Here is a 22,362-nt window from a genome sequence, read left to right as displayed (position 1 = left end):
AACACATGGAGATTGAATCCATTGTTGAATACAAATAATAATCATAATAGTACTGTTAATTCTCAAATAAAATCTAGTATTGAAATAATAGACAGTACAAGCAAATGAAAGCCTGTAGTTAATCAAAGGGGTGGGAATTGCTTGTATATCATACATTTCCACAGCATTGATTCCATTAGTCCAACAATAGAGTCATGTTCTACTCGGCACTCTGTTGCTTTTGAGTTTCTCTCTTTAACAGACATGCTGTTTTAATTTGCTAATTATATTCACTTGTGCTTTGCCGCCTTTATTTCTTTTTGATCCGTGTTAAACCACTCTCAGCGAAACTCATCACTTTCTGCAGATGTTTCGGCGTCCAGGGAAGAGAGGGGTTTTGCCCTTTTTTTAGCTGCTGGAAAGCTTTTATTGTGAAACTTCTGTGCAGGAAGTGTTCATTGGCAGTAGCTTAACATCTATCGGAAAAAGAAATGGGAAAGTAGAGCTAGCGAGAATGAATTAGTGAATGACGGCAGTATGATAATGGTAAATTTAAAGAACCCCTATTATGCTTTTTGGGATTTTTCCTGTCTTTTAGTGGGTTATATAATTTCTTGTGTATGTAATAGATGTATAAAGTACAAAAATATAAAACAGATTGCACTCCAAATGGAGCTTTCTCTCCCACAGACAGCACTTTTTGTTAAATTCCTGAAAACGCCTCCCCCATATTCCTGTTTGAAATTCCTCAGTCAGTGATGCCACTAGGGTTGGGCACCGTTTGGATTTTTACAATTCCGATGCCAAACCGGTACTTTTAAAACGATTCCGATTCCTAAACCGATTCTTGAAAAACTGAAAAATGACATAAAAGAAAGGCTTTTTATGGAGTTTTTTTTTTTTTTATTGAAAATGATTTAAATTAACAATATATTAACGTTTTAAAGTACTTAACTATATAATAAGTAAACCTAAGTCACCTAACGCACAACTACAATAATTTAACAAATAACAGTTACGCTATTAACAAGTAACAACAAAATAAATGTTGAGTTGGTATGCCAACCAGCTTCAAACTTTAGCAGCTGTTTTACAGAAAAGTGACCATATTTGCCTTCTCATATGGTCAACCAAATTCAAATAAGCCACTGGGCTTGCTGCCTGAGCAAGCACAGCCCGCCCAGTGGCTTATTTGAATTTGGTTGACCATTCACAACAGAGTGGGCCAGCTGACCAATCAGTGCAGACTGGGCTTTTCAGGAAGGCGGGCCGAGAGCTCGAATAGAGTAGGCTCGTTCGAGATGAGCCAGGCCTGCGCAGAATGGATCACAGTGGCGATCGCCGCCCAATGCACGCCGGTTAGATTTGTGTCCTGACTCGATCCCGACTTGCTCTGACGTCACGCGGGCAGCGACAACCTGACGAGATCAAGGCGTCCGCGGGTTTTAGAGCCAGCCGACGCGGTTGTTTTCCAACGACTGCAAGACCCAGTGCATGCTGGGAGACGCCTGGCTCTCAGCTGATCCTAACAGCTGATTGGTTCAGAATCGACTCAACACGATGAGGTTTTATATGAATTCTGTATTGTTTTTGAATTGGAGGGATTTGAATTGCTATTTGTCTGATTTTAAAATGTGTGTGTGTGTCTGATAGTGACGTTTAGAAGTCAGAGAGACTAAGTCCGTTCAGATTACGGATCATCTACAGCAGGGGTGTCAAACTCAATGTCACTAAGGGCCACACTGGAAAGCGAGAATCATGTATAGTTTTACATGCTTTTTTTTCATCGAAAAAGTAAAATATCTTTGACTTAATTATTGCATGCCTCATATAGTCTTCTCACTTACAGTTTGGTCCACATAAAGCCCTGAAAAAATTAGCAAAAAAGTTCCAAAATCATCATAGAATTTACCAAATCCAGCAAAAACGATGATTACATTTTCTAAGTAGGCTACCACACAGCTGACTCGCAACAAGCTCTTTCACAGTCTGAATATGCAAACTCTCTGCTTCTTCTGGGGGGGGAATTTCTGACTTTCAAAGTCGGCAAATTTGCCAAATTCTGCTTTGAGTGTCACGTAACTGCAAGTTGAAAAACAGTTTCCCATGTTTTTGGTTTTGGCGCACAACTAGGTGGCCCAAAATATATTGTGAACCTAGATTGATCAGCGGGCCGGATCAGAACGTGGCCCGCGGGCCTTGAGTTTGACACATGTGATCTACAGTCTGTTGTTTTGTTAACATCAGCACCAGATCACATGGAGAGCATTCTGACAGCTACTCTGTCATAATAAAAACAGGAGACTGTGTACAAGCTGATATATGGGTCTGATAACATTTTTATTAAATCAGAATCGGACCTAACAGTATGTGAGCGTTTCTGTGACTTCCTGTTAGCTAACAGCTTCCACCCATCCGGCTCTTTTTTGGCGCCCTGTTGCCTCCTCGTCCACTTTAAAGTGAGCTATGATTCAATCGAGTATCGAGCGCACTGCAGCAATGGGCAGTATGAGAAGCATTATATCTTTTTGAACATCAAACCTATTCTGGTAGACCCCATGAGTACAAATATGACGCTGAAAAGGAGCGTAATAGGGGCTCTTTTAATTTACAACGCATTTCTGTTTTTCAGATGTTCACTGGTGTCCTGAAGCATACGCCACCTCCGGCCTCCGCCGCTGCAGCCTCCGCCTCCTCCTCCTCTCTGCCTCGGACCAAAAGAGTCACGCACAAACCACAGTTCCCACGATCCCGCGGGGCCACCTGGTCCTGGGCCCCAAGGACAAGCTCCGCCTCCTCACCCCCGTGGGCAGCACGGCGGCGCCCAATCACTGCGCCGGGGCGGCTGGGGCCCCCGCCACTAAGCACTCCGGAGGAGCCGCGAGACCTCCTTCCTCTCTGAGCGAGGAGGACGATGGAGGAGGAGGAGGAGGAGGAGGAGGCAGGGTTAAGAAGAAACGGAAGAAAAAGGACAAGAGAGAACGGGAGAAAGGAGGAGTGGAGGCGGAGGAAAGGGAAAGCAGCAAACCAAAGAAACGAAAGGAGGAGAAGGTGGCGACGACGACGGTGGTCACGCTGAGGAAGGAGCCCAGGGAGCGAAAGAAGGGCAGGACCAAGGGGGCGGAGCTGAAGAACGTGGCGGTGGGGAAAGCACCCGGGGCCACAGTGGCCCCCGGACCAGCTCAGCTGCCTGTTAAAGTGCCCGGCAAAAGAGGAAGGAAACCCAAGATCAAAGTCCTACCTCCTGTTCCCCCCAATCAAGGTACGCAGTGAGAGTGGAGTAGGGCTGCATAATTAATCGCAGTTTTATTGAAATCACAATATGGACTAGTGCAATATCTGACTCGCACAAAATATGTGTCCATGAGTGAAGTATCGTGGTGCTGCCGAGACGTCCTAGTCTACAAATCCTGTCCTACAGACTAAAGAATAACATCTTTGCAAAAATCAGCACTATAATCATTATAGTTCAAAAAAGAAATGAAAATCCGAATAATGATACAAAAATGATCATTCCTTCCAATACCGTGAATCCTATCGCAATTAGCTAGGGCTGTGCAATTAATCGAAATTTAATCGTGATTATGATTTTGGCTCCCAATGATAACAAAAACAGAAAAATCGAGAAAAACAATTATTTAGCTCATTACGTTTTGTTATTTTCTCTTGTGTTCTGAATGGGAAATAAATACAGTTTAAATAGGACAAGTATTGAGGCAAATTTCACAGTTTTTTTTACTGTTTTTTAAGTTCAATAATGACAACATCTTTCCACAAGTCAACGAGTTATCGTGTTAAATTATCGTGATTTCAATATTGACTGAAATAATCGTGATTATATTTTTTTTCCATAATCGAGCAGCCCTACAATTAGGTATTTTCCTCATGCTGTGCAGCCCCAGAGTGAAGTCTGTGTTTGTGTGGAGTGGAAGGAGGCAGGATGTTCTGTTTATTTAATAGTGGTGGAATGTAACTAAGTACATTTACTCCAGTACTGTACTTAAGTGCAAATGTTGAGGTACTTTTACTTTACTTGAGTCTTTTCTTTTCATGCCACTTTCTACCTCTACTCCGCTACATTTCAGAGAGAAATATTGGACTTTTTACACCACTACATTCATCTGACAGCTTTAGTTACTAAACACATGTAGTTTATAAAATACAATGTTTTAATATCAATTAAACCACCCAACAATATCTAGGCCTACAGGTCCAGCTGAAATGATTAGCTGATTTAACACTTAGTTAATTAATAGAACTGTTTGGATCGTTTCCAGTTTCTAAAATTTTTCTGCATTGAGTACTTTTTACTTTTGATACTTTAAGTACATATTCCTGATGATACATACATGCTTTTCCATAACATTTTCAATGCAGGGCTTTTACTTTCCAGTGCGGTATTTATTACTTCAGTAAAGGATCTGAATACTTCTTCCACCACTGTCATTTGAACACAGAGTTTATATATTTGGGGCTGTGTTTAGACAAGTAGCCGATGAATCGATTAGTCGATTGGTACAGTAGAAACATTGACAGCAATCTGAATGTATAAATTGTTTGTCCTTTATGAAGCACAAAATGACAAATATTCACCGGCTCACTATTCTGAGATGTGAGGACTTCCTGCTTTTCTCTGTTTTGTAACCTTGTATATTGCATATCTCTGGGTCCTGGGCTCTTGGTCTGGGGTACTGTGATGGACATTTTTCACTGACATTTTGTAGAATACGCAATTAATCCATTAATAAAAAAAACAAACCAACAATGATGAAAATAATGATCAACAGTTTTTTAAAGTTAAAGGTGCTGTAGGTAGGATTGTGAAGATCCAGGACTTAGCCAAAAAATTTGATTTAAATGACCTGCTTCATGTAGTTCTACTGGAACATAGGGCAAATATGACAGAAAGTTAGTTGTATAAGTCTTACCTACTGCACCTTTTTAAAGCTCTGTTGTGATATCCTGGATATATTTATCCATTCTATTTCTCCCTCTAACTTGAGAAAAAAGCAGTTGAAATGTCCTGTTAGAGGAAAAATCTGAATGACTGAAAATGGTTATTAAATTATTTTTTAAATACAGCCAGATTACTTCTGTCATATGACACTAACAATGTTTGTTGTCGCCTCAAATGCCCCGAAACCAGAGGCCTGTAATACAAATCCAGATCAACATGCCCTGGATTTATTTCCGTTACCCGGCTTCACCAAACCGAACAGCCGCGGTCCCGCATAACCTGTGACACGACGGTGGTTAACAACTAGTCCAATCAACTCAGGGTTTCCCAATCCAGCGAGGAGCACGTCCACATAAAAGAGGCCGTGTTTGCACAGCACGACCAATCGCAAACATGGACAAGTCTACCAGAGCCGCATATTTTACACAAGAAGAACAAACGATAATCCTACTGAAATATGAAGAACAGACACGTAATACAGGCAAAAATCATTTCATTGCTTCCTATCCAAGAAAGGAAAGCTGGCAAATAATTGCTGATGCTGTAAATGTGTAATTTCAAAGACTTCAATATCAATATCACTTCCTCATCAGTCAGGCACAACAAGATCTGAGCATAATTACACCTAGGCATTCCATAAACTGTTGTGCTCTAGCCTGTATTCTTTCAGTTGCAACCCTGGCAGTTAAGTGACTGTGGGAGCAAATAAATAAAAATAAAAACATAATTCTAACCGATGTGTCGCATTCGGCAACATACGGCTCAAGAAGCTGACAAAGATACGTTATTCCCTCCGCTTAAAATCTGTATCTTTCATAAAGATACCCATCAGGGAATGTCAACGGCTTTGTCTCTCTGTAAATGGTTTAACTTTTATGAGCGCATCTCTCTCTCTTTCTCTCTCTCTCTTTCTCTCTCTCTCTCTCTCGCTCTCTCTCTCTCTCTCTCTCTCTCTCTCTCTCTCTCTCTCTCTCTCTCCGCACTGAGCTCCACCTGATTTTCTAAGAACGGTGACGCAATATCAATGGAGTATTGATTGGTCAGTAGGCGGTGCTTTAACACCGGTTGATCTCTGATTTCCAACATAACCTGCCCTCGACCAGGTTATGTGTTCATCATAAATTACCACGGCGATTTAACCCGGTAACAAGTGACCCACCGTCGTGATACAAAAAACCCTGGGTTGAACCTGAAGTTACCCCGGTAACCCCAAATCTTGTGCCGTAGTACAGGCCTCAGGAAGAACCTCTGCTACATTTGGATCTTTGGTACATCTAATTCAAACTGACTTAGTGTGTGTGTGTGTGTGTGTGTGTGTGTGTGTGTGTGTGTGTGTGTGTGTGTGTGTGTGTGTGTGTGTGTGTGTGTGTGTGTGTGTGTGTGTGTTCTCGTTTAACTACGTTAGTGGGGTCCAAAAACAGGGAATACAGTATACTTGTGCGGCCAAAAAGCTGGACCCCACAACATTAAAGGGCTGTTTGAGGGTTAAGACTTGGTTTTAGGATTAGGGTTAGAATTAGGTTATGGTTAGGGTGAGGTTAAGGGTTAAGGTTAGGTATTTAGTTGTGATGGTTAAGGTTAGGGTAAGGGGCTAGGGCATGCATTATGTCAATGGTGTGTGTGTGTGTGTTTGTGTGTGTATGTGTGTGTGTGTGTGTGTGTGTGTGTGTGTGTGTGTGTGTGTGTGTGTTCACATTTCAACACTAATTGGAAGGCACAGATGATAACTATTCTATTCTTAAACATCCCTAAATCATGATCAGACATGTTGGTACAAATGATTCTTATTATAATGTGATTGTTGGATTTAATTAAGGCTGTGTGTGTGTGTGTGTGTGTGTGTGTGTGTGTGTGTGTGTGTGTGTGTGTGTGTGTGTGTGTGTGTGTGTGTGTGTGTGTGTGTGTGTGTGTGTGTGTGTGTGTGAATGTATTAGCATTCTTTTAAAGCTGAAAAATAGATTTTTTTTTTCAATCAAAAATTGCAGCAAGGCATGCTCGAAGACACCACTCCTCATCTTGAGCCGAGATGATACTGAATGTCTTTAAAACATGTAACATTATTGAATGAATATATGAATTATGGATGCAATGCGTCATCCAAAAGCTTTAATGAAGTGCTGATAAGTATGCCAAGGTGAAAATACATGGTCAAAGTTCTCTTTCATACGCGATAGCGAGGGAAGGATCAGGTTTGCATAGTAAGCAACATTTTTTCATCTTCCCCAGAGTGTTCAATATTAGATAAATAATTATGAAATTGAAACTGAAAATGAAATGAAACTTTATCACAGGAATATATTGTGGAAAACAATTAGTGAGACTATTTAAGAAATGACTGAAACTCAACTCTCCCTCATTCTTATTTCCACAATGGAGTTTTATAGGACTTTTGAAAATGTTTTCATTCATAATGTCACTTTCCACCTTTCAGCCGGTCTCATGTCCCCTGTCTCTTAAAGGAATACGCCACCGTTTGTTGAAATAGGGCTTATCACGGTCTACCCTGGCTGTAGATAAGTGGGCCAACGCATTTTTTGTCTCAGTGCATGTAATTAGGTTGTTTTTTTGTCTTTTGTTGGCTCACTTTTACTCAGAACATGCTAAACGGCAACATAGGATTCCATTCACTACGCTAAGCTAACTAGCGGCGGCGCTGCCGGTGTTGCACCGGAATAAAACAATGCATGCACAAAAAATGCGTTGGCCCACCTATCTACAGCTAGGGGAGACCGTGATAAGCCCTATTTCAACAAACGGTGGCGTATCCCTTTAAGCCAGCAAGCTCAACAACTGCTAGCAGAATTGGCCACCTGGCGCCTGTTAGCCAGAGCAACAGCAATTCTAAATCGGCTATCTGGATGCCATTATGAATCTTAATTACTTAGGTCATCCACTGACTTTTTCTCTAGCGCCAGCAGCAATATCTGTACATCCACCAGATTGATTGCAGTGACATTTGGTACAGACTGGTTTCCATGGTTTCCAGAGGATGAAGCTCATGATTGCCTTGAGGTTTGGTGTCAAAGCTCTCAACAATTATTGGTAGGGCTGTGCAATGAATCCAAATGTCATCGCTATTCAATTTTGGCTCCTAACTAGTCTATGTCCTTGACTTTCCACTTCTGGGATTGCTCCGGTGCCGCAGGAAATTCCGCCGGATGCGTGTCTTTTTTTTCGCCGATGTCAGTTAAACTGCGGTGGATTTGTGAGGACTATGGTTAACTGCTCCTCAGATCTCTGCAGGGTAAATCCAGACAGCTAGCTAGACTATCTGTCCAATCTGAGTTTTCTCTCGCACGACTAATCTACAGCGGCACCGTGCGGAGCTTAGCACCGCCCATGACGATTGTGATTGGTTTAAAGAAATGCCAATAAACCAGAGCACGTTTTTCTCCCATCCCGGAATGCTGTGTGGACTAGCCAGACCGTCCTCCGCTCCGCAGCGTGTGGATGGTCTGGCGATGCGAGACAAGCTCCTAACAATTACAAAAACAGATTAATCGGGGAAAAAATATTTATTTACGAATTATTTTGCACATTACGTTTTGCAAGTAAACTCTTATTTTGTCTTGTGTTGAAAAAGTGAATGAAATGAATGAATAAAAAAAAAAATAAGTGTTTTCACTGTTGATTTGTTTCACTGTTTTTTAACTTCAATAATTGCAACACCTTTCCAAAAGTCATTGAGTTATCGTGTTAAATAATCGCGATTTCAATATTGACCAAAATAATCGTGATTATGATTTCTTTTTTTCTGTAATCGAGCAACACTGATTATTGGATTGATAGCCATGAGCATTTGGTTTATCGGTGTTTTAAGCCCCCAACGTCTCCTTCCAGGCAGCGCTGCCTTGAAGGCACTAGGATTAGGCAATGGTTATGGTTAGGGTTAGGTGCCTTGAAGTCAAAGGTCGCAGCGCTGCCTTGAAGGAGACGTTGGGGGCTTAAAACACCATCGAGCTGAAATTCGATTGGCAGCATTCATGTCCACCCCAGTGTAAATTGTAATCGCTTCCCGTCTGGGGGTACCTCTGCTGGGAACCCTAACCCTAGAGGAGCTTTTGCATTAGTCAGTGTAATAGAAAAGTTAGTCATGTTGAAGGTGTCACCAAGCCCTAAAGAGGCTCTTGCTTTGACTCGTGTCAATGTCTCTTCATGTTTTTCACTTCCCGTGTCGTCCAACAGCACCTCCCCCTATCCAAGGGGTCCACGCTAAGGGGCTGGCGCACAGCGCCCAGAGCCATGGCAAGAACCATAGACAGGCCGACAGCAAGACCCCAGTCCCCTCAGCGCCAAAACAGAGGGGCCGCAAACCCAGGTAAGACATCCTCGCTGCCTAGCAAGAGACGGAGAACTATAGATGAGAAGAGGACAGAATGGGAACGCTTTAGAAAGAGGCTGTGCTAGAAAAGCCCTAGAAGGTGACACTGATGGAGCATGGCGGCAGTAAACCAACATCCCCAAAAAATGAGGCCGTTCTTCTCTGGGAAACTCTGAAATCTGATATTTCACTTAAAGGGCATCGTTTTGTTGTTGTTGCTAGTTTTGCCTTATCGGAGAGTCCGAAAAGATGGGAAGGAGAGAACAACATGGACCCACACAATTGAGAAGCTTGGTTTTTTGTAATTTTTGGAAATGTGCAGGAATGAATTGGCTCCCCAATATTTTTTGGAATTTGAGTCTCCTGTAGACGTGTAGTCTGTTGTCTGTAGTTAACTCGCGATTAATCGCAAATGTACTTTAAAAGGGATATTTTTCAAGTTGTAATGCTCTTATCAGCATGGGAGTGGACAAATAGGCTGGCTTTATGCAAATGTTTATTTTTATTGCAACAATCCAAAAACAATGAACAGTTCTGTCTAGAAAATTCTCCAGAATGACCTCAAAAGTACTGCATGCTCAAAAAAAATAAATCTGCTGAAAGCATAACATGGCAAATTCAAGCCCATCAAGCAACAACAGATGGCCATATTGACCTGAATGGAACATGGCTTAATACTTACACAATGTAGTATCCCACTTTACACTTGGAAAGGTGAACTAAACATCCCGTGTTTGTTAAGCAGCTCGACACAAAACGATGGGATCCAGAAGTTCAACAATGCAGACACACTGAATACATAAATCGGAGAGAAAAACCGAAAGAAGTCTTTGGATGGCAGGATTTCTCTCTCTCACTCTCATGACCCCATCTGTCTTTTTCTGTACCTTTTTTTTTTATTCATTTATTTTTTCTCCTTTTTTTTCCCCCCTCTCCCGTCTGTATTCCCCAAATTGCTCCCTTTCACTTTTTTTCTGTCTTTATCCCTTTCATTTTTCTTTATTCTTTTTTTTTTCAATCCCCTTCAGAACAGCTGAGTGCTCTTTCTCTTTTTTCCTAAAATTTGTCTCGGGATGAATAAAGTATCTATCTATCTGGCTGTGATGTAGGAGCAGAGATAGAGGAGACACTTTGTTTTACTCGAGAAAAAATTGTTAAACAATTGGAATTATTTCCTTTCAAGCCTTTGACCGATAAACAATAGTTCATCTTTATACCTTTTTCCTGCTTAGTTTAACGTATATTAAACACGAATTAATGTTCACCGGCCACAGCGGCTTATGGTGGGTGCCTTTCTCCGAGGTTAATCCGTTTCAGTCAGTAGATTGTTACTAATTCCACTCGGTGTGTGTCTCTGGGTTGTTGCTGTGCTCCAAAGTAAAATAGCTCATTATTTCTTGGTACATAAAGCGTGCATTAAGAGAGAACAGACATTAAGACATTAAGAAAAGAAAAGAAAGCTGAGGTGTGTGTGCGTTCAGGTGAGCAAGGTTATGATATAATGTGGAAGAGAGAAAGAAAGTAAATGTCCTCTGATGGACAGATGGAGAGGTATAAGTAGAGTTTTAGGATTGAAACAGTGGAAAGAGGAGAAAGGGAAAGACATTAGAGATAAAGTGTGAATGCGCAGAGGAAGAGACAGGTGATGAGCCACTGATGAGTCACTGATGTGAAGTTTCGGAGGACAGCAGACTGATGAGAGACGGAGAGAGGAGAAAGTTGCAGAGGGAGAGAAGAAGAACTGACTAGAATAAAAAGGGATGAAGGTAATGGAGAGAAGAGAGATGACAATCACTGCGGAGGTGAGAGAGAGAGAGAGAGAGAGATGTCCACCCCCTGTACCAGCTGGCTCGGAGGTACAGCATCTGGCAGTTAAACAGAATTCCAACTTGTGGTATCTTTTGTTTTGTCAAAGAGCAAATTTATGTGTTTAAAAAAAAAAAAATAAATGTTGTTGAAAGATTACATTGTGTGCTGTAACTGCCCCTGCACCCTTATAGCCTTGAGGATGGGACTGTGGGCCGATTGTCCAGTTCAGCTGTTATACAAAGTTGCCCAAACTATTTGCAGCACAATTAATATAAGAATGATGATTTAGAACGTGATTGATTATCGTTCATTTATCGTTATCGAGGTAAAATGTGCAATTGCTCATGATTTAGATTTTAGGTCCTATCGTGCAGCCCTACTACGTGTCAATATGGTCACGCTAATAAAGCCTCTTTGAGTGAGAGACGGAGAGACAGAGTGACAGAAATGGAGAAAAGATGAAAAGAGGAGGTGTTGCTATAAAAGAAGGGAGTACAGATAAGACGGAAGGAGAGGAGGAAAGCGGATAGAAATGGAGCAAAGGAGTCCATTAATTTTTCAGGGAGGAGGAGGAAGAAGAGGAGGACTTGTGAACTTTACTGACTCAGGGTCATTTCCAGGCCGGGCTCCGGCAATCCAGTCATGTTTTGTTCAGATAACACCAGTCACAAGAAGATTAGAAAGCCCTCATGTGGTGCAGTTTTTAAATCCATCTTAATCTGTTGCCTTGTCTTTTCTTCCTGCTCACTCATTAGCTGGGACAGGAGCTTTCTCTTTTCAGCCCCAGTTGCCAGTACAGTCCTTAATTCACCAGTCGCTCTCTGCAGTGCACATACCAGCTTCATTTAGAAAAAAATGTGTAGTTCTAAGGGATCGATGGTTGCAGCCTGAAGTCAGTGGTAGAGGGAACTAATCAATCAGCTCGGTCTAATAAGCGATTTCCTAGTGTTAATTTCCCAAACCTACCATATAATGTATTCATGTGTCATGGAGAAAAAAAGAGATGACCTTATAAGAGACATGTGCGTAACTATCAATAAAAAAAGAACTGCGGTTTGCAGTTCTTAAGCATGATAAACGCATGAAAGAGTTCAGCTGGGACGATCACTGTGTTGTGCTTTGCACTTCTGCTTCTCTGTGTAAAAAAAAATATAAATAAAAATCCTGAAAGCTTTGAAGAAATCATTTTGGTTAATAAAACATGATTGCTTAAGTTTCACCAGTGTATATTCCAGTAATCCAAATTCATTCTGGGGGAATACTTGTTTATTTAAAACACTCTGAACACTGGTTACACATTTCTGAAACCAATTCAGACCGATGAGGAGGCTTTGTTCAGAGTTTTGACAGAATAGAATGGGCCAGATTCACAGCACCCATACGTGGATTTATTTGTGGCGGCCCGCCACAAAATCAACGTTGAGATTGACCGGCACATATTGATTTATATGTTTTTAATATTCAAAACGGGTAAAAACCTATTTAATTGTAGAGCTATTCAATTCTACGCCCTCAACCTGTGTTTGTGAGACTCTTACAAACCAATTCTGTGTAACGCCCTGCGGCTGTACATAGAGTCTGATGTTAGCTACAATAGCTTGCGTTGGCTAATGTTAGCGCTTGTTACAGCGGACCTCTGCTTGACATCTGTTAAGTTCTAAGCGAAAAAACAATGGCGGTGAAAAAGTTAGCTACTACTACTAACTTATACTGCGTTCCATTTACCATTGGGACTCGGAAGCAGGAGCTGGGAATGACGTCACACCCGAGTTGAATGCATTCCATTTACAATTGTGGGGTTAGCTCTAGACAGGTTGGCCATTGTTAGCATCACTAGATGCTAACAACACATTCCGCTGTGTTTTGTGCGTACAAACAGCGTAACAACGTCCAATGCCCACAGATAGGAGTTGGACAGGACTGTGTGTACGACTGATTTAGTGAGACACTAATAAGACAGAAGTGCTAATAAACTGTACGTGTGTTACTACAGCTTTCACTACTGTTGATGCACGGCGCAGCCTTGTCGGATTTTGAGGTCGGGGTACCGCGGAGGTTGTCCGAGTTCCGAGCTCGGAAATCCGAGGTCAGCGGGAGCGTTTCCGACTTTCACCTAGGAACATCTGACTTTCGAGTACAAACTGAACGCACTATTAGCTTAGCACTACAAGTAAATCAGAGATGGATTTAGGCCTGAAACCATTTAGTGCTCCATAGACAAGTAATAGGATTTGAAAATATCCTTTTGTCACACAGGAAGCCAGTGCAGTGATTCAAGGACCGGTGTAATGTGCTCCACTTTGTTGGTGTTCGTTAGGAATTTTTTTTTCACTTAAGACCTGCGAAGACATTAGAAAGAAATGCTTTTATTCTTGCTAAAAAGACATTCTTTAGTAAGTAAGGAATCTTGCTAGTTCTAGGTGTGATATCTTTCCTTGTAATGTAATACTGTGTCTCAGCAGTGATGTGAGTGGAACTACAGTTGCAGACACCGTGTTTCTCTCGCTGTGAGATAAATCTGTGACAGGAGTCTCATCAATGGGGGGGGGGGGGTCACACGTGGGTCGAATGCATGTTCAGCAGAGTGGGTCATACGTGGGTCTCATACATGGGTAAAAGAAGTTTGAATTGACACAAAATAGTCGGAGAGAAGCGACAAGGTGCATGTGATGCGTGGGCCGCTTTCCATTCAGCGGACGGCTCAGGCTCCCTGTGTTTGGGCTGCACTCAAACGTACACACACACGTGCACAATCTGTCAAATCTTAGGGGCAGATTTAAATAACATAAAAAAAGGTTCCTTTTCCTGATTGATTTCTCTTGGTGTATAAGCCTGTGGATGATATCTTAGGTCAGAGCTGTGTGTTTGGATATAAGCTGGCCAAACCTTGTCTGTGTTTTCAGTTCAGTGTGCAGTTATGGTTTAAGTGGCTGGAATCCTCCACCCCTTAATCATTTCCTCACAATTAATTGGAGCTGTCTGTCTTCAAATCCCTGGTACTTTTCAGAGGCTCCATGCAGTCAAATTAAGTCCCTGAATGATTTGATCAAATGATACAAATGCCCAAAAATGATACTCGTTTCATTCGGGAAATATGTTACATAACATAGTGCCGTTTCACCGTCGTGAAGAAAAGAATCTTCCGGTTGATTTTGCCACAAATAAGCAAATGAGTCATTAGTTCACCACCTCCATAGACCTGTTGTAAGCCCCAGAAACACTCTGCTTTTTTTTTTCATTCAGCTCCTCTGCTCTGATTCCTTCTGCTCCAATCTTGTGGCCAGCGTTTTGCCAGCTGGGCGGTCTCTAGGATTGGCCAGTGGTTGTCCTTTGTCTTCATTATTGGGGGAAATAACGGTACCTAGAGAGAGATAAGAAGCGAGGATGAAAACATTTGTACCGTCTCAAACCTGAAATCCTCGGGGATCCGTAGAGTTTCCAGCCTGAGGCTCCGAGAGAAACGGCTGCTGCGGGCTGCCCGAGCTGCTAATTACTCATCCGAACCTTTCTCCGTCTCCTCCCAGAGATCCTGGCGCAGCGCCCGTGGAGAAGAAGAAGAAGGGAAAGAGGAGAAACCAGGAGCTGGCTGTCCAGGAGGGGGCGGAGAGTGACGACACTACCTCAATGTCAGCCCTCAACATGGGCGGAGAGGACAGCCAAGACCCCCTGGATAACGCGGTGAGTGCACGGAAAGAGTGTGTGTGTGTGTGTGTGTGTGTGTGTGTGTGTGTGTGTGTGTGTGTGTGTGTGTGTGTGTGTGTGTGTGTGTGTGTGTGTGTGTGTGTGTGTGTGTGTGTGTGTGTGTGTGTGTGTGTGTGTGTGTGTGTGTGTGTATATATATGTGTATATGTATATATATATGTATATATGTATGTATATATATATATATACATATATATATATATATATGTGTATATATACACATATATATATATATATATGTGATATATACACACATATATATATATATATATATATATATATATATATATTTGTGTATGTATACACATATATATATGTGTGTATGTATATGTGTATATATGTGTGTATGTATATGTGTATATATGTGTGTATGTATATATATATATATATATATATATATATATATATATATATATATATATATATATATATATAGTTTAGATGTATGATTTGTAGTTAAAGATGGTATGAGGACTTTTTAACTAGATAGAGACTTTACATGAAAACTATCAGAGCATGAAAGGTCCACTTACAGTAAAGGCAGGAATCTGTTACCTTATTTGACAGAAATCTATGCTTTTGCCTGTTATTTCTGACAATTTAATAAACAAAAATGCATATAATGCCTGAGTAAATAAAACCCAAATTAACAAAACTTGTTAAACCAATAATATTACTATTTAAATAAATCTCCGTTACAGCCTGACTCTGGAGATAAAACTGAGATTAGCTCTCGTATTCAAGTTTATGTGCCAAAAATTCCTCTGTGCAGGAAAACGCCGGTCTTTTTTTTTATTTAATTTTTTTTTATAAAACAAATTAACATTCTTAATCTAAAATAAAATATTGAAATAATAACACTTCTCTTTAATCAGCCGTACAGTCATTTTATTAATTTGCAGAGAGATCCATATGCTTCTTTTTGGGAGTGTAAACCTATTTAAAAGGAAAGTCACCTTTGTGACTGAAAAATGAAATTGAAACAGCTGTATTGTCCACCTTTTTGTAATGAAGAGTGAAAGTTTTAACCAGCGCTACGTTTTACGTTCCCGTACAACCCGATTCAGTAGCTGCACAAAAAATTTACGTTTCATAGTCATTACGGTTAGGATGTTCCAGCGCTTTTAAATTAAGAGGAAAGTAAGCATGAGCAAGTCCGATTCCATGGCGGCCCAAAGCTAAGGGAGCACGGGCTTGGCCTGCAGGCCCCAAATTGGGCGCCTTGAAAACATGAAATGTTGAAGGGAAGGATCTCTTCTGGCATGTTGTGACAAGTAGAAACATCCTCTTTGCGACAGGAAGCAGATGGGGTTTTGGGAACTGCAGTCTTTGAAATTGGAGAGACACTCTTGTACGCATAAACCAGAAGCGGAAAAGTTGTTCATGGCACACAGATATCAGGCTATCCTAAATTAATTTGACAACTAATGTACCTTTTCTAATATAATAATGATTAATATGTTGATTAGGTTCTCGTTTAATCGATTAGTTGGTTGGTCTATAAAATGTCAGAAAAAAAGATGAAAAATGTGGTTTCCTAAAGCCCAAGATGACAAAGTCCTCGAAAAAACATTCAGTTTACTGTCACAGAGGAGTGAAATATTCATAAAAAAGACTCAAAGTGATTAATGCATTATCAAAATTAATTTGAATAGTTGACAACTTATAGATTAATCTTTGCAGCTCTACTTTTTGGGGTGGCAGTAGCTCAGAGTTGAGAGTTGGGTTGGGAAGCGGAGGGTCGCTGGTTCAAGTCCCCATACTGACCGAAGTACGGACTGGTAGCTGGAAAGATGCCAGTGGACCTCCTGTGCACTGCCAGGGTGCCCTTGAGCAAGGCACAGAACCTCCAACTGCTCGAGGCAGGCCCCTAAGCATGTCTGTGTATTTCAGGCCTGTGTGTAGTGTGTTCTAATGGAGTGAAGAAAATGTTGTATAAAATAATGAAATGAAATGGCTAAAGTAGCAACAAATGGTTACATTTCCCATCATATGCGTCTAATTTCTTCATCCTTCCCTTCATTACTTCAACTTGTTTCCTTCTGCTCTCCTTTCCCTTTCGTCTTCCCCTCATTTAACCCCAATATCTCATTGTGTTACGTCTTCTTCCTATCGGTCTTTTATCCCTTTTCCATCTTTTTCTCTCCATTCATACATCATCTTCTCCTGCTGTTCTTTAGAAGCGGCGTTCGGGGCGCCAGGTCAAGAGGAGGAAGTATAACGAGGATTTGGACTTCAAGGTGGTAGACGATGACGGAGAGACGATCGCAGTCCTGGGAGCCGGGCGCATCTCGGCGCTTAACGCCACCGCTCTGGCATGGCAGACTGAGGTAAGGAAGGACACACACTGTTGCCGTTTCTTCTCTCCTCTCTTTGATTTCTCTCTTTCTTTCAGTTTCTCCTCTTGTCTCGTGTCACGTCATCTTACTTTTAAGATGCACAAGTAATATATTGATTTAATAATGATATCCAGATATGGAGTAGTCTGCTACTGATATTTCAGAGGCGAGGGTGTTTGTAAAATGAAATAGTTCCTCGGTCTGTCAGATCTTCACCAAAACCTTTTTTTAGCATGTCTGGAAAAACTGCCGGCCCAAATTCTCAATTTCTGTTTGACAGCAGAAAATCTTTGTTTTATTTAAATAGTGTCACGGTCTGAATTTTGGCTGATTTTTAAACCGCAAAACAGCAGCCGGAGACACTCGGCTGCTAGTGGTAGCTCCACCTAGCTAAAGCAGAGCCTAAGGGAGCTTTCACACCTACAGCTCTGTGGACTCATTTTTCGGTTACACTTTACTTGAAGGTGTGACATGACACTGCCATGAACGTGTCATAAACATTATAACCCAAGTCATAAACCTTTATGACATAACGCTTCTGTCAGTAATTGTCATTTGTTTTTTCTCATAACAAGTTAGGGTTAGAGTTCATGTGTTCATGACAGTGTCATGTCACTCTTATGTAGATACCGTTAAGTAAAGTGTTACCCGTTTTTCATTTGGTTCGCTTAGCGTTCACACTGCACGTTGTATAGGGCACCACACATTGGAGCTGGGCAATATATCGATATTATATCGATATCGAGACTAGATATCGTCTTAGATTTTGGATATCGTAATATCGTGATATGACACACAACAAGTGTTGTCTTTTCCTGGTTTTAAAGGCTGCATTACAGTAAAGTGATGTCATTTTCTGAATTTACCAGACTGTTGTAACTGTTCTATTATTTGCCTTTACCCACTTAGTCATTATATCCACATTACTGATGATTATTTATAAAAAATCTCATTGTGTAAATATTTTGTGAAAGCGCCGATGGTCAACACTACAATCTCGTTGCGGTATAGATATCGAGGCATTTGGTCAAAAATATCGTGATATTTGATTTTCTCCATATCGCCCAGCCCTACCACACATTGTAAAGAAATGTCCCACGGTGGAAACGGTCGCTGTCTACTGGACAGAATATCGGAGTGGATCTCTCCGACACCTCTGGTTTCAGACATAATGGAGCAAGAACACCAAATTTATTAATTTACATCTTAGGATTTCGGGTTTTTGGTTTTGGTTTGCTTCCTATATTTGGGTCGGAGCGCGTTCTCACCTAAAGTGAACCCAACTCTAGAGCGCTTGGAACTGAACCAAGACCCCCCGTTTCCCAGCGGAGCAGAGTTCAGTTGTTTGGTCCGCATGAACGTTCAAATGAGCTTTCACACCCCCCCGCCCCAAACAGACCGGACTATCCCACCAAACGCTCCAGGGTTCAATTAAAACCGACCAAACCGCTCCGGTGTGAAAGCAACCGTAGAAAGGTTTTGAGTCAATTCGATGGTCATTTCCGTCGTCTTTTTTTACACACTGCTGCTGTGTGATCGCAAACTCTGTGAACCGGCCCTCATCCTCAGCTAATCTTCTCTCTCTCTCTCTCTCTCTCTCTCTCTCTCTCTCTCTCTCTCTCTCTCTCTCTCTCTCTCTCCCTCCCTCCCCCCCTCAGGAACCACCTGAAGATGAGGCCAACATCATTGAGAAAATTCTGTCTGTCAAAACAGTGAAGAAAGAGGTAAAGAAGAAAGATAGATAGATAGAGATATATATATATATATATATATATATATATAGATAGATAGATAGATAGATACACACACACACACACACACACACACACACACACACACACACACACACACACACACACACACACACACACAGACGTGTATTATGTGTATTATGTTGTTTTTTCCCCCTTATTTTAAAATCTACTCTCCTGCTGCTTTTCATGCTCTTCATATATATATTTCTCCTTCTCTTAATCCCCCCCCTCTCTCTCTCCATCTCTCCCTCCCCTAGACTTTATCATCAGAGGACCAAGCCGAGGAGACAGAGACGTTTTATGTCAAGTACAGAAATTTGTGAGTCTCTGTTCATAATGTCTTATTCATACATATTCAGTACATATATTTTGTATTTTCGATATTCAGCCTACTCCCTAGAGGCTTTTTATTTTGTACAGTTACATTGTGTACGAGTGCAGCTTTATGTTGGCAGAATGTGTGTGAGGACTTTGTCATGTCTATCCTTTTGTTTTGTGCTCTTTTTGGGAAGAGGCGCAGGGAGAGGGAGTAAAGTCCCAACAACTCCATCTAGGGCTGGATACAGAATTCAGTACTTTTAAGGCACTGACCGAATTGCCTCTAAAGTATCGAGTATAGAAAAATACCATTCAATACCCTATTTCTATACCTAAAGAGTATATCTCATCAGCATCAGTGAGCCAATAAACATGCAGCATGCTTCTACCAAGATCTAAAAATGCTGCTGATTGGCTGTCTAACCTTTCATGTCGCAGAGGCAGGCAGGAAAAACTCTACGTTACACAGAGACAGGGCTCACTGTAGTAGGACCTGAAAAATAAATAAAAAGATTTGTTCCGGGATGTTGTAATTTCTTTTTGTCAAAATGGATTTTTATAAAAAAAAAAAGTAAAGTTCAGTAACCAGTATCAATGTCACGGTATTGGTACCGGTACCGGCATTGAATATGTTTGAACCATACCCAGTCTTCTCTCCAGCAGATCGCTTCACATCCATGTCAGGAGCATAGACTCTTAATATTATTATTTTTTATTAATATTTACAGTCTATGGTCAGGAGTCACATTCTTTAGTTAAACTTCCATTAATGTTTTGAGTCAGGGCCTTCAGTATTTGGCTCAATTAGCTCAAACAATGAGGTGTGCTATATGAGGTAAGCTACTGGTGTTTATTCAATGCGTCGGATACATCTTTAATCAGCGTTACGGTAAATCTGAGGATCAGATCAAGCTCGGCATTGACCGATGCTTAGTATCAAAGGACTCTGGTTGGGACATCCCTAGTGTCTACAACTTCATGTTCATAGTTAATTGCGACATGCGGTTCCCGTAAAAATGTCTTGTTCAGCATTATGCCAACCAAGCTACCTAGCTACCACTAGCTGAAAACTTAAGGGAAAGTGTGCCGATTTTCTGTACTGCCGTATATGCAGATGAACAGCTCCAGTACCTGGATGTCTGCGTTTAGCCGCCGGTAAAACTCCACTGGATGACTCGCGTCAGAAGATTTGAAAATCGGCAACTTTCCCCCTTTAGCCGTTTAGCTTCGTCATCATCCCCAGCTCCACCCTCTCGTCCAAAAAAGATGGTGACGCCCGTTTAGCCAAACTTCAAAACGGCAGTCCACAAACCAACGGGTGACATCACTGCTGCTACGTCCATTATTTTTACAGTCTATGATGTGAGCAGGCTATTGGATTGTATTACGCAGTGAAGCTGTACCTAATGTACTGTTCATACTGTGGCTCAAGGGATGGCAGAGTTGGTCGGTCAACCACTTTGGTTCGGACTGAAATATCCCAAAAGCTGTTGGATGGATTGCCGTTACGTTTTGTACAGTCATTTATGTTACCCAGAGGATGAACTCTACTGACTTTGGTGATTCCGATTTTTCCTGTAGCGCCACCAGCAGCTTGACATTTGTGGTTCAGAGTGAAATGTATCGACAGCGGTCGGATGGCTTTACCGCCAGGGCTGCGTATCGTTTAAAAAATTGCGCAGTGAAGGGAACACCTGCTTAATTGGGAGTGCAGTCGGCATGCAGTCGGGCGCGCTCCACTCTATTCCTGTGGGTGACTTCAACGCCCCTGCAAAGCATAACGGGAAGGCGACGCTACATTGGAAAAAATGCTGCGCGTCAAAAAGCTGGCCGATGCCCAGCTTTATGCAAATGAATCCGTTGAACGCGACGCGACTATCCTGGTAGACGAAAATCTGTCAAAATCTGTCGATCTGAAACGAAGACAGTTTCAGCAACTGCATGGCCTATTTCTCGCTTAAAATGTTTTCAGAAACACATTTCGGTGAACCATTTTGGTAAAATCCGAGATCGTATTCTCAACGAGCCGCCATGACACTCTGTTGAAATTCTCGAGTAGCCACACCCACGTCACGCATTCGTCCAATCAGCTGCTGGTTAGGGGCGTGGAGCATCAACCATGGCTGTATGACGTCGCGACACCACGTGTCAGTTGTGTCGCAAAAGTGGATCTGTACCGTTAGCCAATGAGCTGCTTCTTTAGTCTGATCACTGAGCCACCTGATTACGGACGCTTACGCAATCAAAGCAATGTCCTAAAAATAATCCCTGGCTGCCCCCATGCCCATGTGCAGCCTCAGAGGTGGTTAAAAGTCGCCTTCATGATTGATGAAGGCATTTAAGGAGTGTGTTCGTGACTAGGGCCGGGTATCGCCCAATGATTTCCTGAATCGATTCGATTCTGATCGACAAGGTCCTGATTCGGTTACAATTGCGATTCAAAATCATTTCGGTTAAGGACATTTCAGTTCCAATACCAGTTTAGTTTGGATATAAAATCACTTCTCAGAGAACTTCTGCTGTAAATTGTACAAGCAAGAAGCAACCGGCAAATATATATATTTTTTTTATGAAGCACCAGGTTAATGCTTACATTAAGAATTGACCCCCAGATAGTTTGTACTTTGAACTTTTTCCTTATACATCCATGGTGAAAAGGCAGTTATTAAAAGATTGATTCCTGGATTTTATTTATCCATATCAGATCACTCAAACAAAGATCATTTTTAATTGGAGAATCGATTGTCTTAACCCAGGGCTAGTCTCGACTTTGTTAGAGCTACTTAATAACTAGTTTTTTATGACTTTATTTTCTCCCAGAGAAGTTGACTTTGCACACAGTGGGCTGTGTGTTTTAGCAGTGGTCTGTTCCCCAGAGGGAGTGAAGTGGTGCTCAGCAGTAGCTGTTGAGGGAGAGCAGAGACTTTTCTCTCCTCTCGGCGAGGCTCAGCTCTCCCAGCATGTCCGGGGTCTCTGGAGACACTCCTCTTCGTTCCAGGGCTCTGTATCTTTTAAGAAAGGTCCTACACAGATACGGTATACCATCATTAATATGATCGCAATTCACTCTCAGGGGCGATGAATAAAACATGATGAGTTGAATCACATTGAATGGATGCCAACGCTTTAATGTGCCATGACTTTATTTAGAATAATGTATTCATTTACCAGTTATAAAGTTAC

The 22,362-nt window shown here is 41.6% G+C and overlaps 1 protein-coding gene across 1 annotated transcript in view; it reads left to right on the top strand.

Moving 5' to 3' along the window:
- The window catches only part of chd6 (chromodomain helicase DNA binding protein 6), a 167,259-nt gene that overhangs the window by 79,162 nt on the left and 65,735 nt on the right, over positions 1-22,362 (top strand). Inside the window, exons 3-8 of the mRNA XM_039797126.1 lie at positions 2,612-3,241; positions 9,122-9,254; positions 14,591-14,744; positions 16,949-17,098; positions 18,766-18,831; positions 19,119-19,180. Of these exons, the coding sequence (XP_039653060.1) occupies positions 2,612-3,241; positions 9,122-9,254; positions 14,591-14,744; positions 16,949-17,098; positions 18,766-18,831; positions 19,119-19,180 (1,195 nt within the window). The remainder of the gene's footprint in view (positions 1-2,611; positions 3,242-9,121; positions 9,255-14,590; positions 14,745-16,948; positions 17,099-18,765; positions 18,832-19,118; positions 19,181-22,362) is intronic.

This window comes from Perca fluviatilis, chromosome 4, assembly GCF_010015445.1.
Source record: "Perca fluviatilis chromosome 4, GENO_Pfluv_1.0, whole genome shotgun sequence".
NCBI lineage: Eukaryota > Metazoa > Chordata > Actinopteri > Perciformes > Percidae > Perca > Perca fluviatilis.
Note: the sequence above shows the minus strand (reverse complement) of the source record. Positions and strands in the feature narration are given on the sequence as shown.